The following is an 18050-nucleotide window of genomic DNA, read 5'->3' as shown; positions in this document are numbered from 1 at the left end:
AACTGGGATTGTAATCCCTCTATTGTAGCCCTCAAATTTCCCCTCAAAGAATGAAATTTGTCCCCTTAAATCTCTTATGAAATGCAATCTATCTAATATGTATGTGTATGTATATGTGTATATATATGTGTGTGTGTGTGTATATAGATATATATTCAAAAACAACAGTAGATACTACCCAGAGACAAAATAAATTAGATTCAAAGCCAAGCAGGAAAAAAGAAGCTGTACAACCTCACAACTTTTGTCTATGCAAAAAGAATGCATCAGAGGAGATGTTTGTGAGATCAAAAGCATTAATGAAACTGGAACCTGCTTTCTTCAGGCTGTTCTGCAAACTGTGCATTTGTAGGACCCATAAGACTTTAGTCCTCTGCTCATTTGGGGGTATCATAGGTATTTTTGACAGTCCCACAATTTTGAAATTTTATATAACTGGGGCATTAGTGATGGAGAAGAATTATATGAGTAAATATCATATCATACTGTCATAAATAATCATATAGATTTATAATATTTCTAGGATGGGATAATGATTCGTCACTAGGATTCCAAATTGACCTTAACCTAGGGCCATTTTTATGAGGGAAAAGTTATAAAGTTTAGTCCAGACTCCAAAATTAGAAAAATATCCGTTTCAATCATTACCAGTGTTTTGTTGATTTAACTACAATATCAGCAGCATTTCTGATAACCCTCCTGGAAGTTTTCAGAATTTGAAGGTGAATTTTATAGTCTCACTGGTCTTAAAGTGCTCAGATTATCTAGCTAACCTTTAACCTAGTACTGCCACATTAAGTGTTACTGTTTCATTTCCCTGTTAACTATTGCACTATCACTTCCTGTAAATGTCATCCTTTCAGAATAAACCTAGGATGGGAGCTGTTAAGAATTTCCTGTTCCCATGTATCTCCGGTTATTTGCTTTTTTACCCAGATGCAAGGCAGTATGATTGCTTGCTTCTGGGAAATCATAAAATCATGATTGCTTTTATGGCTCAAAACTGTCTTCAAGCATTCATGGCAAGACGATTTTTTTTAACAAGAAGGGTCCTCCTTCTCTCCTTTCATTTGGCCTTGAAGTTTGTGGAGCAATCACTGCAGTGTCGCAATTTGCTGCACATTTTTTCTGGTTTACTATGAGCAGCATCTACACAGGTAGCAACTTTCCCTTTGCTATTGCATTTCTTCCCTGTAGACTTTTCAGTGTCCCTCAGAATCAGTGTTTGGTAAGCTGTGACTCACGGGGCCTCTTCCCATCTGTTTGTCCCGGGCACTTGCCCAACTCCTCTATGCATCTGAAACGTACACGTTGAATCAATGCAACAAGCAAAATGGTTGCTATGAAATCCCTGTAAGAAACTCCTTATAAAAGTAATGGAAATCACTCAGTCCTGTTTTCAGAGAAGAATGAGAAAGGAAATTAATAAACACAGAAAAGGACAAAGGGTAGTGTTTGTCCTGGGCCTTGGGTCCCACTTTGGCTTCCCACTCCTCCCCCCATCACTTTGTCCTCTGCAATGGCTCATCCAGTTCACTTCTTTCTACCACTGCTCCTGGTGCTCTGAGATTTCCTTGAGTTTTGTCAAACCATCCCCCTGCCCCCTGAAAATTGTTATTGCTCCAGAACACCAGCCATCCTCAAGGAAGCACTTATGTTTTGTACCAGCTTTAAAAAGTTGAGTTTCCTGAGGACTTCTGATGACTTTTTAAAGGCTGTCCTTCAGCATGGACCCTTGCTCCCAAGGAAAGATTTATTTTCAAAACAGTTTGCAAATGGCTGTTATTCTATGGTGGAGCTAAAATGATTCGTTTCTATTTCCTAAAACATTCAAATAACTGTACATACGTGCTGAATGGAGGGTTCCTAGGTATAAAATGGGAGCGAGATGGGTATTTTTCTCAAATATGACTAAAAAGGCAACAGTAACTATCATTAATATCTAAGCAAGCAAGGTAATAACAAACTAACGAAGTTTAAAACAGCAACAGCAAAAACTTTCTTTCCAAAAGCTGGGACTTCGGAAATTTGGCTCTAGTCCTGGAGCTGCCACGTCCTGTGTTACTATGAGTTAGTTTCTTGACCTCTGTGAGCCTCAGCTAACTCACCTACAAAATCAAGACTCTAGGCTTTACCACCCTGAAAGTAGTGTGCGGAGAATGTTCAATAGAGTCCAAGAAGATCTTTTTATCCTTTGCAGAAAGCATGATAATACTTCTTTAATTATTTGTAAATGTAGCCTTATTATGCATGTGTTTAAACAAAGAAAATATGCATTTCTATTAAATCTTTGAATTAAATATGCTTGTGTAATGAAGTAAATGTCATGTGTATACACTTAAAATTCTAAAAATTTGTTTCTTTTACTTTAGAAAATTCATAGAAATGGGTTTCATTGATGAAAAAAGAATAGCCATATGGGGCTGGGTGAGTTGTTTTATATTTTTTATGCCTGTTATTCAGTTCAGCAATCATCATTTTCCTAAGTGTTTGCTTATAAGGTTTCTCATGAAATGTTAATGTTGCAATATAATTTAATCTGTCAATGGAAACAGTCAATTTGGATAATTTGGGCTTCAAAGTGGTGGTTTCAAGTGTGTGTTCCTTTTTTTTCAGTCTTTTAGTTTCTCCCTGGGATAGCAAATTAACACCCAACTGACAAATTTTTACTTGATTTTTTAATAATAGACTGTAGCTTACTGAACCAAGCTATGTCCCTCATCAAATTAGAGAGGCAAAATACATACCTTTTATTTTATATTTCATTTTTATGAGACGCTTAGCCAAAGTTTGAATTTAGAGGAACTTTTAGAATGTAAATTCCCTAGTATCTAGCCTAGCCCAGTCATGTCTTGGCTGTTTGAAATTTATTTTGTCAATCAAATTCTTTGACCAGACAATTTCAATTTGTGTTAACTGGAGAGAAGTATTATTCAGTTTCCTAGTTATAGGTCATGGAGATAATTGTCCAGGTTTGAGGCGTTGTGTGGATTTTGAAAATATACAATAAAAGGAAGTGGTGGAATGATTCAGTCATAGGCAATGAGGTCACTGGAAAGTTCAGAGAAATATTGGAAAGAGTTTAGATTTACCCATTATAAATGATGATAATTACTCTAAAGAAGATTTTCTTTTTCACTTTTTGGTCTGAATTTGTACATTTGCAAGTCAATTTGCAGCCGTTTGTGCTTGGTTTGTTTTTCTTGGCTGTTTTCTCCGAAAACGGCCTGCACAAGATGGAGGGAATGAAACCCAATATTCAAGGGAGTCTGCAGGATTCAGCCCAACTCTCAGCTCAGTGACCAGATGAAGAGCTGTTGTGAATTGGGAAAAGTTGTTATTTCAAGCCATTTGGTCCTTCTTACAACTATCAAATGTTATATATCCAAACAGAATGGAATTCAAATGGGTAGAAATAAGTGAAATATTTTTATAGTGAAATACTTCAGATAAAGAATTTTCTGACAGTCCATTTATATGAAATGTCTTAAAGATTCAGACTTCAAGATGAACACCTACATAAAATCATTTTAACCTTCCTCTTAGAGTTGCACTTTGCTTTTCTTGCAGGATTTGGAATAATCATAAAGAAGAACTTTTTATTTTATTTCTAGAACATTCTAGGTATTAGTTTGGTAGAGAACTGTTTACGTGTCATGATTTAAGGAACCCATTCATCACCTAAAAATACCTCCCATATCAGCTTGAAATTCTTCAATAAGAGATTCTTGCCACCTCTAATTATGTGAATGCCTCTGGAAAGAATAGCATGTTAGCCCTCCTTCATTGCTATTTTCCAACATGGCAGAGATTGTGAGGAAGACCCTGTGAGTATGTGTGGGAAAAGAAAGTAATAAGTGGGCTGCCAATGGACCAACACCTAAGCAGCCCCCAAATCAGCTGGAGATACCAAAAGACAGGAAAATACTTTATACTACACCATTTATATTAGGTCTTTGGGTATAAGACCAATCCATATTTATTAACGCATCTGTTTGAACACTCATTCATTCACTCTTCCATCCATATAGTAAATATGTATTGGATTTGAACTAGGTCTTGTGCTAGGTTCTTCAGGGGATGAATATTTTAAGGTATATTGCCAGCCCTCTCGTGGAAAAGGCAGATAACAAAAACAGACAACAAAAAATGGATTGTTAATGTTTAAGTGCTTAAACAGATGTCACTTGGTGTGTAGAATACCACGGAGAAGAGAGGTTAATTCTGGCTGGGGAAGTTAAGGGAAGATTCAGAAATGAGGTGACATTTGAGCTTGGTGAAGACAGATTAGCTCCAACGCATCCCAGGCAGAGTAAATACCGCATTAACCACGTCCTTAGGTAACCAAAAGTTGGGTCTGTGTGGGAAACTCTTGAGCTGGTCAGGAATGCCTAAAACTTCAGAAGTTTAAAGCATATCCCGAGGAAAGTATAGAAAATGAGTCTGGAGAGGTAGGTAGGAGCCATATAACACAAGGCTTTTTAGACCCCATAAAGGAAAGTGGGCTTTATCCATGACTCTGTGACACCTTTCTCTTCTCATTCTGTTTTATCTATGATCATTACATTATCTGCACCACCACCCCCTTCCCCTTCTTCCATTCTTTCTTTAAAAGTGATGTGTGGCCTTGATCTTCACTGCTCTTCACGTCCTTGAACAAATGGTTATGGTTTCAAAGTGATGACTGCCAGATCCCTGCCATTAGCCTCCATCTTTCTTCTGAGCTCCACATTTCAAATGCCCCAAATGTCCTACAGGGGCCCTAAGCTAAATTTGTTATAGTCTATCTGAAAACAAGTGCTGATCTCCCCTAAGGGCTTCACCATGAATCCAGTTACCCAAATTAGAAAGCTCAGAGCTATTTTCAGCTTCCCTGACTCCAACATACCTTTGGTTAGTTAGTTCTGTCAATTCTGCCTTCAAATATCTAAATCTCTTCTTTTCTCACTATTCCCATTGACACTGCCTTCTTTTGGGGTTAAACCAGAGCCTTCTCAAACTTTAGTTTGCATAAGAATCACCTGGATGGAGAGCTTTTTAAAACACAGCTTCCAGGGGCCCCACCACCAAAGATTCTGATTCAGTATTTTGGATACTGAAAGTTGGCATGTCTAACAAGATCCCAGATGATGCTGATGGTTTTGGCTCATGGGCCATAGTTTTGGTAGCACTGGCTTAAATTATTCCATTTGCCTCTTAACTGACCTTCCTGCTTTGGCATCACAAGCTCCAATGCTGCTAATGAAGTTATCTTTCCAATACACAGTTCTTAGCAGGTTGCTTTCCTGCTTATATATTTCCTAGGCCTCCACATTGCCCTCCAGGTAGAACACATTTCTGTGCATGCAAGGCCCTTGGCCATCTGGCCCCAACTACTTTTCCAGTCTCATCTCTCTCCACTTCTCCCCATGCCTTCTGAATAACTGAAGTCATGTGCATGCTTGTTCCCAGGCTTTTAATACATCAGGTTCCCTGCACCTGTAATGCACTTGTAATGCTCATCCTCTTTTTCCATTCCTCGCCTTTTCCCCACTCCAAAATGGAAAGCCGCTTATTCTTTAAGACCCGACTCAGATATCACTTTCTTTGTGCTCCAAGACCTCTTTATCCTGCTTTCAAACGGATTATCATGGTTTCTCTTATCTATTGGGTTTCTCCCAGAAGAATGTAAGTTTATCAAGGGAATGTACTGCATCATTTTTTAGCTTTGTTTCTCAAATTTTTGGTGCAATGCTTGGCCATGTCAGGCATCTTTGAGGCTGTTTAAACTGTCACCATTTCCTCCAATGTATCTCAATAACACCAGGATATTTTTCAGGAAAATGTTCTGTGGTCATACAAGCTAGGTTAATCATGCATTCTATGTAACAGTGTAAATAGGCCCTAAGAAGGCCTGGCAAAGAAACCTATTAAGTTTTAACACAGGACTACCAAAAATATTTGATTCCACAATTCATTATCCTTCCTCCACCCCAAAATACACATTAATAATATTTTCTAAGGATATCTCTTTGAGAAGTTTTCTTGAAGGCAATATGGAGTGTATTTGTGTTTTAGAAAGGTAATCTGCCCACAGAGTAATGTGGACTGATGCTGGGAGATGGGAAGTGGCCCAAATGGTGAGGGGGGGAGCTGCAAAAACTGAAAACAGATACCAAGGATCTGCTTTTAGGCGGTGAAGTAGGAGCTGAGAAGAGTTCTGGGGTCTCTTTTACAGTGTAAAAAAGGTATTGAGAATGACCGTGAGGATTACTCTGCTGCTATTATGTTCCAAATCAGAGAAGAACATTACTGTATTAGGTACTTTAGTAGTCTCAGAAATACACTATCCCTAACCAAATGGACTTTCCTGGAGTCAACTGGTCAATGAACTGCAATGCCTACATTTCCCTACATTATCCAGATCAAGACAGGGAGAGAAGGTATTTCTTTATCTTCCCCTTTCATTTTGCCAACGAAAAAGTCCAGGAATACTATTTTTAGCTGCTTATTATATTCCACTGTGCACCCAGCACTGTGCCTAAGAAGGATGCTTATGACAATGGTTCTTAACCAGGAGTTATTCCCAACCCCCCCCCCCCGGGGGACATTTAGCCATGTCTGGAGACATTTTTGATTGTCACAACTGGGAGGAGCATGACTCACATTTACTGGGGAGAGGCCAGCGATGCTGATAAATATCCAACAAGGCACAGGACATCCCCTTCAACAATTACCTGGCTCCAAATGTCAATATGGTTGGGAAGCCCCGGTTTATGCAATGAAGAATTGAAGCAATTATTCTGACAATTGAAGAGCAGCAGGGGTTTTGCCTAAATTATTAGAATAGCAGCCTCATTTATGGGCTTTGCTTTGTTAATATAGGCCTAGCCAGGTGGTGTTGAATAAGCATTAGTTCATGATTTGATCTTCATTTCTTTCTCTTCCAGTGACTAATTATAAGCAATTTGAATTGCTATGTGTGATCAACAATGTAAAAGTAGAACAAATGCACCTCTAGTGAGACTATATTAGACTCTGAACTTAAAGTTTCCCATAAGAGGTTGCCCCAGTGTAGGAATATAAAGGAAAGAGCATGGATTTCTGAGTCAAATTTCCTGGGTTGGAGTCCCAGCTCTGCTGCTTACTGATTCTGTAACCACTACCAGTTAACTGAGCCTCTGTAATGTCACTGTGAAATGTAGTAAGTTTCTTCACAAAGTCACTCAGAGGATTAGATGAGTTAATAGGATAGTCACATATTCAACAAATATTTGTATTATTCTTATTGCATGTCAGGCCCTATTCTAAGTCCTGGAGACACATTAAGTAACAAGAGAGACAAAAATTCCTACCCTTCTGGAGTTGGGAATGGGTAGGGAGAAAGACAGCAAGCAAAATAAATAGAATGTGAAATGGTGATAAATGCTATGGAGGGGAAAAAAACAAGAAGGGAGGTTGTGGTGATATGAAATTTGAAGGACAAGAAGGGCTTTCTGGAGACTGTGACATTTGAGCTGAGATGTGAAGAGGTGAGGAGGCGAGGCAGGTGGGCTTCTGGGGAAAGAGCATTCCAAGCAAGAGGGTCATAGCATTTGCAAAAGTCCTGAGGTTAGATCATGCTTGGAGAATTCAGAGAACATCAGAAGAGCCACTGAGCAAGGGGAATGGGGAAAGTGGGGAGGTGTGAGGCGGGAGCAGGGAGACAGATTGTCTGGAACCATGAAGACCACTGCAGTAATTTTAGCCATACAAATGTTAGCTAGTTATTATTATTGCCTTAGGTAAAATGTTCCAATGTGCATCGTGGCTCACATAAAAGTGTTCCATAATCCCTCCCTCAAAATTCTGTGCCCTTCTAAGAATGTTTTTAAAGACATCTTTCATTTATACAAAATGGCAAGGCATCTAAGTGCAAAGGACAAGATTCTAGAATTCTCATGGCCAATCTGCTCCGTGGGTTCTTTTCTCACGGCACACTCCCACTCTGCCTGGGAGCCCCACCCATGGGGAAGCAGAAAAAAGTCAACTCAGTTTTTTTTCCTCTTTTCATTTCTACAATAGAAATAGCTTTTCCAAGCTGCCTGCAAATTTAAAGTACACCTTCTTTTGTTGTTCTACAGCTGCAGTAGCTTTTGCCCTTCTTTTTAGAGACAATTTGTATTTGTTCTGAAAATATGAATTTTTTTTTAATTCAGCACTATTGTCTGATCAATGAATAAACATAGATTAATAATTCCCAAGATTTTGAACAGAAATGTTCAAAAACCTTTTTTTACCGTGTGCAAGTATTTTCAATTGTAAATCACGTTTCCTGCTGTTTCCTGCTCTGGAGCACAGGAGAGAAGTAGGATACAGCATTGTTATTTGGGGTGAATGCACTTTTCTGATGAAACCATACACAATCAAATATTTTCTAAAGGACTCAGATGTTCTCTACTCTCATTCAAACCTAAAATTAAGAAGTAAGGAAAAACCTTCCATTTCAGTAATAGTAATAGTTGTTCAACTATTGTCAGAACAAATATTAGAACAAATTATTTTTGTATTGGTTAAAGTTTGAACCTGATAGAAAATTTTCACTTATAAAGTGATTTTCAAACCCTAATGTTCCTTCTATTTTTTAAAAGAATATTTTTCCCCTGTTAAAATGTATTTTAGTTCTCCTCTTCAATTGTAATTTAAAGAGGTCATAGTACAATTGGAGCTGCCTCTTTTATTCAGTGTTTTGTGTTCAGAAGTCCTTAATAGATGTCCCCCTAGCTGGAAATATAAAACTGTAAATTTTGTTAGAGAGTTCTTTGTTTAACTACTCAATTCAGCAAGATTGTTTGGCTTACTTCTCCCATTCCACCAGGAATGTGTATTTCATGGATAAATAATAGACTCCTGCCACTGGCCTGTCTCCATCCCCATCTCAGCCCCGCCCCTTCTCTCCCCATCTTCTTTCCTTCCCTCTCTCTGCTCTCTCTCTTTCTCACTCACTGTCTCACACTGTTTCTCCCTCTCTGAAGATCGATTTTTCTGTGGCAAAGAGTGATAAGATCTGTCCTGACCTGAGGGAAGTAATTCCCAGAAATTGTGGTTTATAAGGTCCTATAAACAAGGCATGCCCTTAGTTGGAGAGTCACATTGTCCCCTTATGACTTGTAGGGATGTCCCCATGTTAGGATAAGTATAAAAACTGAGAACCACTTCCTGATCCAGCTCATACAATTTTTTTTTTTTTAAATCCATGTCTCAGAACACTGCTTAGTACATGTTCCTAGGAGAAGCATTTCTCTCCCGTCAAGTTTATACAGATGAAATTTACTTTCCGGGGGGGAATGTAGTTCATTGTGATGTACTCTTCATCTCTTCATGTTTGGCAAAAGGTTTAAATTTCCAGTGATACGGGTAAACATCTATTTCTGCTATCAGGGACACATTTCTGAATCACCTGCTGATCCTCCAGAGAAGGAAATCAGTGAGAGTTAAACCTACTTCTGACTCAGCAATTTCTATCCCCTTTTGTATTTCTTTGCTTTTACCTTAAATCTGTGGAAAGAAATGCAAGATACTCATAACTGTCTTTGAGCTGCTGTATCAGAAATCCTCAAAACAGAATAGATAGCACTACATCATACATAAACCCTGACATGTCTGAAACAAGCCAGAAGATTCCTGTGTCTTTCCCTTGCCGTTTTATTATGACAATAAATAAGCAAGTACATAGATAAAAGTGAATGATAAATGCATACAAGCTCTGATTCACAGGACTTTTGCAAAGTTTGGGAAATACCTTGCATTTACATTTTGGGAAGAATTTCATTCTGCGATTAACTTTCAAGTAAACCCCTCTTTTTGTTCTAGCAAGGTCTTAGTTGGAAAAAAGAAACCTTAGCAGAAAAATTGGAATTATATGTTTGTTCCTATTTCTTATATTGCTCTTACCATGTTTTAGGAGGGCTTATTTCGATTAGCACACCAAGTACTTAGGGGGTAAAATTACTCTTCTGACTGGTGAAACTTGCTGCTGAGGGGGCAAAATAGCATTTAATCTACTCCTATCTGTATTCCCCACCTCCTGTTTGCCCTTAAAGTAGAGTTGCTGTAAAAGTATGGAGGAGAGCAGGTAAATGCAGATAAATCGAGGCTGACTTGTAACAATGTCTCTACAGTCCTATGGAGGCTATGTCTCATCTCTGGCCCTTGCTTCCGGAACTGGGCTTTTCAAATGTGGAATAGCAGTGGCTCCAGTCTCCAGCTGGGAATATTATGGTATGGAAACATTTCATAAAAGTTGCCTTGAAAACATTTAACACATAATTACTCTATATTTGAGGTTGCTAGGAAAACAAATTATGTGGTAAAATTCACCCCAGCATCACCGGGGAAAATATAATTTATAAACAAAGTTGCTTGTATGATTCCTTATAATCACATTGTAACAATCAAAAACATCTTAAGAGTTAGAAAGGACTCTTTCATAATCCAATAAATCTTCTTCTCTCCCAGAAACCTTGTGCCCCATGCTGAACCAAATCTTTAAAATCACAGCTAACTGTATTTTTGCAGGCACACAGTGGCAGCATAACTGGCTTTTAAGCTGATCTGATGCAAATTCAGGTTTGGGGCTAAGCAATTCTCCTCCATGCTACCGTTTGCAGCTACCAACTCTCTTGATACAAGAATCAGAAAAACAGAAAATTTGTTTGAAAAATTACACCTCCCATCTATGCCTATTTTTATGATTAAAATCAAGGCAAGATGGATTATTTGAAAGTAAACTCTAAAAATTGTACAAAAAATAGCTTTCATCAGATCCTCTTCTCTGTGTTGGGATAGAAATGGGATATTTGTGACTTACAGGAAGTCTTTATTCAGAAAAAAAAAAAAGTGTGTTTCTGTGGGAGGAGAGGAATTGGTGGGAATTGTCTTAATTCATCTATTAAGTCACCAGTAGAAGTACTAGAGGGGGCTGCGTTTGTGATTTATTTCCTACCACAACAATCCCCCTACTGGAGGGCTTTGGATAGAAGTGAAGATGATGTTAGATGATCCTGTTTTCAAAACCTCGTCTTCCATCATCTTCCTCCCTTATTGAGGCAAATTGCAGATGATAAACATTCTTTAGGGCTAACCATCAGAATGGCTTTGGTGGAGCATTATGGTAAAGTAAAGCATGAATCTACTTCAACAGCACCACATGGGAGAATGGAAGAACCATTATTAATCCAGTAGGTCTTATTGATTAATGAAATGACATGTATCACATGCAAACAGTATATATTCTTATGTATTTTATAGCATCTATCTACACCGAGCGATTCATGGGCTTCCCAACAAAGGATGATAATCTTGAGCACTATAAAGTAAGCATTTTGTATTTTATTTAAGTCAATCATTTAATTCGTATGTGCTAAAGGATTTTGAAGCAATCACTCAGAGCTTGTAGTTTTACTTCTGGGTCCCCAAGCAAAAATGATGATCCTTTTGTTAACTGCAAAACATTGCTAGAAAGGAGTTGACTTGTTTTGGATCCTATTCTTTCTTTTCCCATCCTCCTTTCCCTACCCTCCTTTTTCCCTAGCCTCCCCCCAACCCCCAGCCCCTCCACAGCTTGAGCGGGCATCATTTATGCCTAAGGTCTCACTCATATGTAACATATGACACATAAACTTTCAGTTTTTCGAACTAAGAATCAGATGGAAGTAATGCAAATGATGATGAAAATGTGTCGCTCCGGCTCTTAAATATTTATCAACCAAAGCAATACATAATTTCAGTATTGGTGCTAAGTCCATTGCACAATGATTTAGCTAGTTTTCTATTAGAACTTGCAGAAACTAAAATGTTAATTTTTCCTCTTTTCCAGAATTCAACTGTGATGGCAAGAGCAGAATATTTCAGAAATGTAGACTATCTTCTCATCCACGGAACAGCAGATGGTGAGGTTTAAGCAAGACTCTTACACATAAAAATACTGAGCCAGCATCACTTTGTTTAAGAAACATTAAGCATCCTCCTATGCCTATGCTCAGGGTCAGTACCTAAGGGTCAAGGACATTTCCATAAATGAGTGTGATTACTCACTGCTGACAATGTCAACTGCATGACTAGATAATTGTTGGTGTTCATTTCCAGGCCGTACGTTGTCACTCTACACGTTTTGGTATTTAGCAGCACTTTAACTCTCTCTCTCTCTCTCTTTGTTGCAGATAATGTGCACTTTCAAAACTCAGCACAGATTGCTAAAGCTCTGGTTAATGCACAAGTGGATTTCCAGGCAATGGTACATAATCTTGCTTTACTCATGCTCCCGGCCTTAGGCCCCCAAGCTAAAAGGAGGAATTTTATTTTTATTTCTTTAGTAAAACCTGAGGGTAGAGTAGGCAGAACATTAGCAAAAATCTTGGCTTTCATTAACTCTCTGAGGGTCCTAGGCAAGCCATTTTACCCCTTAGAATCCCAGTTGAATCATATATGAAATAAAGGGGTCAGCAAGATTAGATGATCTTCTAGCTCAAAAACCCAGTTCTGTGATCCTGTGTACATAAATGAAGCTATGTGCCCCTGCAAAACCTGGGAGTCCCAAAACACCTAGAAGATTCTGTCAATTCTGTAAGAAGCAATTGCAGGATGCCATCAGAGACCGCAAAGGCTCCCTGAAGTCTCAGGCATCTCCATTATGGGTGAGAGTCTTTTCAGCTATGCATTCTCAGGACCTGGCACATGCCTGGACCATCACAGAAGCTCACATTTTTACTGAATGAATGAATGAATGAATGAGCCAAATGTAAAATCCAAGTTGCTTGAGGAATAGAGAACAGAAACAGAGGGCTAGGGATACAGCCTGTTAGCTACCCTTTCCCCTCTTGGTGGGCATAAATTCTCCCTCTGTTCCCCAGACCTCCATTTTTGGAAGTTTATTTTTTTTTAATAATTTACAAAGGTTGAGGAGATTTTTCTGACATTTTTTATTGCTACCACCAAAATAAATTCAACTTAGTATGTGTAGAGCAAACATTTGTATCATGACCACTGGCCATCTTTATTCATTTAAAACAATATTATTGGCACCTCATCAACAACAAAAGTTAAATTTATAATACCGTCTACCCATTTTTATAGGATGCTATTTTTAACTCCTATAAAGGGTGCTTAAGGTTATATGTGTTGTGGGTTTTCTGAAACAGAGAGGAATTAGATTCTTAGGCTAAAAGCCTTGTGGAATTTTGGAGCCAGAAGGAGCCTTAGGAAAAACCAAATCCAACTCCTTCGTTTTTCAAATGAGAGAAGCAAAGGAGTAGACCCATCACATCCATTCTAGAACCCATGTTTCCTAATCCCCCAGGTTGCTGGCCTCTGTGAAAGCTCAGCCACAAGGATCTGAACTTATCAACCTGAAGAGTATGCAGAAGTAGTGACGGTTGATAGTTACATGTAAATTATTTAAGTATTTCTTTATGGAATTTCCCTCCATAGTAGGAAATTATCAGGTCCTGAGAGCAGGAGGAATGTCGAGGCTCACTGCATTAATCAAGTGCCTTTCGTTCCTTTGTGTTTCAGTGGTACTCGGATCAGAACCATGGTATCTCCGGCTTGTCCACGAACCATTTGTACACACACATGACTCACTTCCTAAAGCAATGTTTTTCTTTGTCAGACTAAAAATGATGGAGATAAACACCTGGATCCCAATCATAAAACTTCATGTAAATGCCTCAAACCATTTGCTTGTTTTGCTTTTTATGTTGTGGAATTGCCAGCATACACAATAAACGAGTATTGATCTAAAGGCTGGTAAGAAAATTCAGAGGACTCAGATGTTCACCTAAACATTGTTCACATTTTCTTGCACTCTGTGGAAGAAGAGAAGAGGGAGCCCTACATTTTGCTCTGGACACAGTGTTTTATCACCCATTCATTTGAGGGAAAAAATAAAGCCAGAAGTTTACGTGCCCTCATTTTATCTGCGCACATTGATTTTGGGTTCCAACTTCTATCACAGAAAGACGTGCCCGTGCTAGGGAAGGACATGAATTAAAATCAGTGTGGTCAGAGAGGAGAAGAATCTAGAAGCAGTTTTGAATTTTTGTAATTAGAATTCCAAGTGCTGGAAAGACTCAGGGTATGCAAAAGCATTGTTCAGAAAATGCAACGAAATCAAGATTGAGATGCATTTTGTAGATGCACCCTGATGTGTGCTCTCTATGGAGGATTTCATACCGTCCCTCCGTTCCTCCAGGAAATGTTTATGAAGTTTCTCCCAAAGAATTTCTTTAACATTGCCAAAAGTGTTTGATAAGGATAAAGTCAGAAATTTGAATTCAGGCTTCTTTTAAGAAATGCTTCAAATTTGGAAAAGTTCCTATATTTTGTGTCCCTTTTTAGAATCAGTAATGATAACTGCCTTCAGATTGCTAAACCAAACAAAATCAAACCAAACGAAACAAAATAAGTAAATAAATAAAATGGACACAAATACCCAAAGAAGAAAAACTCCTTTTCTGCAGTTTTAATTCTACACTATAGAGTTCATTTTGAAAAGAGAAAAACAGAAGCTGTAATGGCTGCAGCCCCAAAGGCAGTGCTCTGCCCGCACCTGCCAGTTTCCCTCAGCAACCCTTGGGAGGCTTCACGTCTCTACAATTGCCACCTTATTAAAAAAAGATCCAACCAGGTCACCAGAAGATATTTCTTGAATGAATGTTGGGTATCCATCAAGCCACTGTCTAGGGGACTTTTCATGGATAGATTTCCTGGCACCGGACCGCCCTGGAAAGTTCTTCTCCAACACTAGCTTGATTCTTCCCAGTTTCAGGTAGAAGCCCCCATGGCTTCTCTCATGTTCTATAGCCAGAAGAACTGATGCAGCCGTGGGACACAACAGCCGGAAGGGGCCTGGGGAATCATAGACCACAGTCTCCTCTGTTTTCAGAGAATTCTCTATCCAGCTTTTTTTCCGCTCCTGCTTTCTAAAACCATACCTCCCCCCCAGAGACCCACCTCGCGTGTCAGGAAGGATTGCAGGGTGGTGGTCAGGGAGCGAGGTCAGCGCCCTCACTGACTCAGGACCGGTCACAGCCTCCCCACCCCACCTCCATGGAAAGGAAAAGGTCAGAGGGAAGCATGTCCCTTCTCTCTCTGTTTTGCATGCAGCAGCCTCTGAAACAAACCCAAGAGATTTCTTGATAATTTTCTCATTATTCAATCTCTCCATCTAGGGGCCATGGTAGAGGAGAATTAGTAAGCAGCAGCCATCTCCCAATACTCTATCTAGGGAGATAAGAAGGTGATTACAAAGAATACTAAGCACAAAAATCCTGTTACTCCAACTTGTTTTCTGCCTTTGTGGAATTTGCAAAGCTTGAAGCTGATATCAAGGTGCAGTAAGTGGTCTCCGGCCTCAGGCCATTATTCATGCTGCCACAGAGGCAACTTTCTAAAAGACAAACCTACTCGTGTCATTTTCTTCCTTAGAACCTCCAGTGATACACCGGTATCTACAAAATAGTATTCAAACTCAACTTGATAATACATAGAGCCCCTTGACAATCTGTCCCCATGTAGATTTTTCAAAACCTTTCTCCTGTCCTCAGCCTCCACAGAGCCTACATTTCCTCAAATATGCCATGTTCTTCCACCTCTGCACGCTATCATATCCTACCTGTGCTGTCCAATTTGGTTGTCACTAACCACATGTGGCTATTTAAATTAAAAAAAATAAGTTAAATAAAATGAAAAATACAGGTCCTCAGTCAGCCTAGCCCCATTTCACACATTCAGTAACCATATATGGCTAGTAACTACCATATTTGACAGTGTAGATATAGAACATTTCCATATCATAGAAAGGTCTATTGGACAGTGCTATCCTGGAGGAAACTTCATAGCTCCAGGTCTTGAACACATCCTGGCATATGGTAAATGCTTACCAATTATTGAATGTATGGATGCCTTAGTGTTCATGGATGACTCGAGTTTTCTATATTACTGTTGATGGAGCCTCCCCTGACCCTCTTAGGCAAAATTATCCAGTCCTTCCTCAGGACTCACAGGATATATTTGTTCATTTATTCATTCATTCAATAAGCATTTATTGAGCTGAACTGTGTAGCAGACATTGTGCAAGGTTTTGGGGATATAAAAGGGAACAAGACAGCAATTTGAGCGGCAATTTTTTAACATGTTCACATTTTACACAGATTTACTAGCTTTTTTTTTACTTGAAAAACAAAAAGTACATAAAGATCAAAGAAGAGAGAGTTTAAGTAAAAAATGCCAAAGGAATTGAGATGATTAAAATGCATCCTACCTTTTCTATTTGTAGGAAGCTAGATTATAATAACGATTATCCTTTACTGCATTTTATTCCTGGATAGGTGATTTGAGGATAAAGTATCCCTACACCATATTTAATACTGCAAAGTATAATCATTCTTCATATATCATAAACTCAAGATTTTCATTCATTTATTCATTCATTCAATAAATGAAATTGTAAGGATTCTTTTAGGTACTATATATGACTAAAAAAAAGAGACATATATATTAAACATGTCTTTAGGTAGGAGCTTATAGTCTTGTAAAGGTGAAACATGAATGTGAGTAACTACACAGAAAGTTTAAATGAGTTTAGTACCTTAGTGGTGGGATTCTAGTATATGTGAGAAGGGAATCATAAAAGAATTACACTATCTAGAAATAATGGCAAGTTTTAGTCACACAATGCTGACTTTAAAGCTATTTTTAAACGTTTCAAAATTCTACCATTTAATGGTCTAATATTTCTTGGAGCAAATGAGAAAGAAGCAGCAAGCAAATGGTATGTGGTTGAATTTAACACAAATGGGAGAACTTATATTGGGGCTTTAAAAGTTAAAAAAAAAATCTTCGTGAATATGAGAGATCAGATAATTTTAAACTAAAATAATCTATCCTAAAGTATAAAATATGTGATTCATTCTCTTCAAAAAACATTTATTGAGTGCCTATGCTGTGCTAATATTCTAGGTACTGCAGGGGTTACAAGGACGAATATATGTGACAATTTCTCCATTTCTAGACGATTCCTGTAAGGGCGACTTAACGAATCTGATTTTCCCAACATTTGAGCATTTTTCAGAAACTGACAGATCTTTATGCAAATGTTGTTGCCAAGCTGTTTGTAATGGTGAAATTATACTTTGACAGTAACTCTTTAAAATATATTAAACCCAGCTAAGGTTTTTTTGGAAATGTTGCCAATTAAGTGACTTTAATGAGCTTCTTGATGGTAATGTAATTAAAATTCAGATGTTCTAATTGTAAAAAAAAAAAAAAATACAGTTCTGGGAAAGTTAACAGTAAAATAAGCAAATGTAAAATGAATTAGGGCTAATTTGAATGGTGATTATGTGGTCTGCTGAAAAGATTCTACCAAAACAATGCTTTCAATTATGCTGTTATTTTGTAAAAAAGAAAGAAAACACCTAACAGATTTTTTTAATTTACCCAATAAAGCAGATCTTTTGAATTTACCTGATAAAACAGGTCTAAAAATTTGGAACACAATGAATCATTCTCGGCCTCTGAAAGAAGAACTGCTGAAACATTTCCTTGGGGTTATGGACAAGAGGCTTGGTGACTTGAAGTAGAATAATTCCTAATTGAGGGAGGGAAAAAAAAGTGCCTGGACATTACCAAGCTATTCATGGGGAAAACGATCTGGTTCCTAGCAGAAGCCTCTAATGACCCCCTGCTCCGTTTATTGGCATGTGATCTGAACATGCAGATCACAAACACTTCCTTTTGACAGACAGGTGATGTCTTTGGCAAGCTAAAGAAGTATGATTTCATTCTATTGGCCTCTAATTAATACTCCATCACTTACTCTACGTCCTTAGTAATTGCTCTGGCAGTATATGTTTTAAAACACATTCCATGGTAGAGCATCACACCCTCCACTCTGGGTATGCAGAGCTATAACCTGTGACTAAGGGACAGGAGCAATCAAGCCAGGTCATTCCACTGTTCATTGACAAGCAAAGATGTGAGCATCTTTGTTAGCCATTAATCATGTGAGGCAGGCATGTTTTCACTACTAC

The 18050-nt window shown here is 38.4% G+C and overlaps 1 protein-coding gene across 1 annotated transcript in view; it reads left to right on the top strand.

The window, feature by feature from the left end:
- LOC119544346 (fibroblast activation protein alpha) overlaps positions 1-13878 on the top strand; it is a 69067-nt gene extending 55189 nt beyond the window's left edge. Inside the window, exons 21-26 of the mRNA XM_037849763.1 lie at positions 2373-2427; positions 10140-10239; positions 11269-11333; positions 11837-11909; positions 12180-12253; positions 13531-13878. Of these exons, the coding sequence (XP_037705691.1) occupies positions 2373-2427; positions 10140-10239; positions 11269-11333; positions 11837-11909; positions 12180-12253; positions 13531-13632 (469 nt within the window). The 3' untranslated portion in view covers positions 13633-13878. The remainder of the gene's footprint in view (positions 1-2372; positions 2428-10139; positions 10240-11268; positions 11334-11836; positions 11910-12179; positions 12254-13530) is intronic.
- Positions 13879-18050: the final 4172 nt, after the last annotated feature.

This window comes from Choloepus didactylus, chromosome 9 (genome assembly GCF_015220235.1).
Source record: "Choloepus didactylus isolate mChoDid1 chromosome 9, mChoDid1.pri, whole genome shotgun sequence".
Classification (NCBI taxonomy): domain Eukaryota; kingdom Metazoa; phylum Chordata; class Mammalia; order Pilosa; family Megalonychidae; genus Choloepus; species Choloepus didactylus.
The sequence above is the reverse complement of the archived record's forward strand: the minus strand, read 5'-3'. Positions and strand labels throughout refer to the sequence as shown.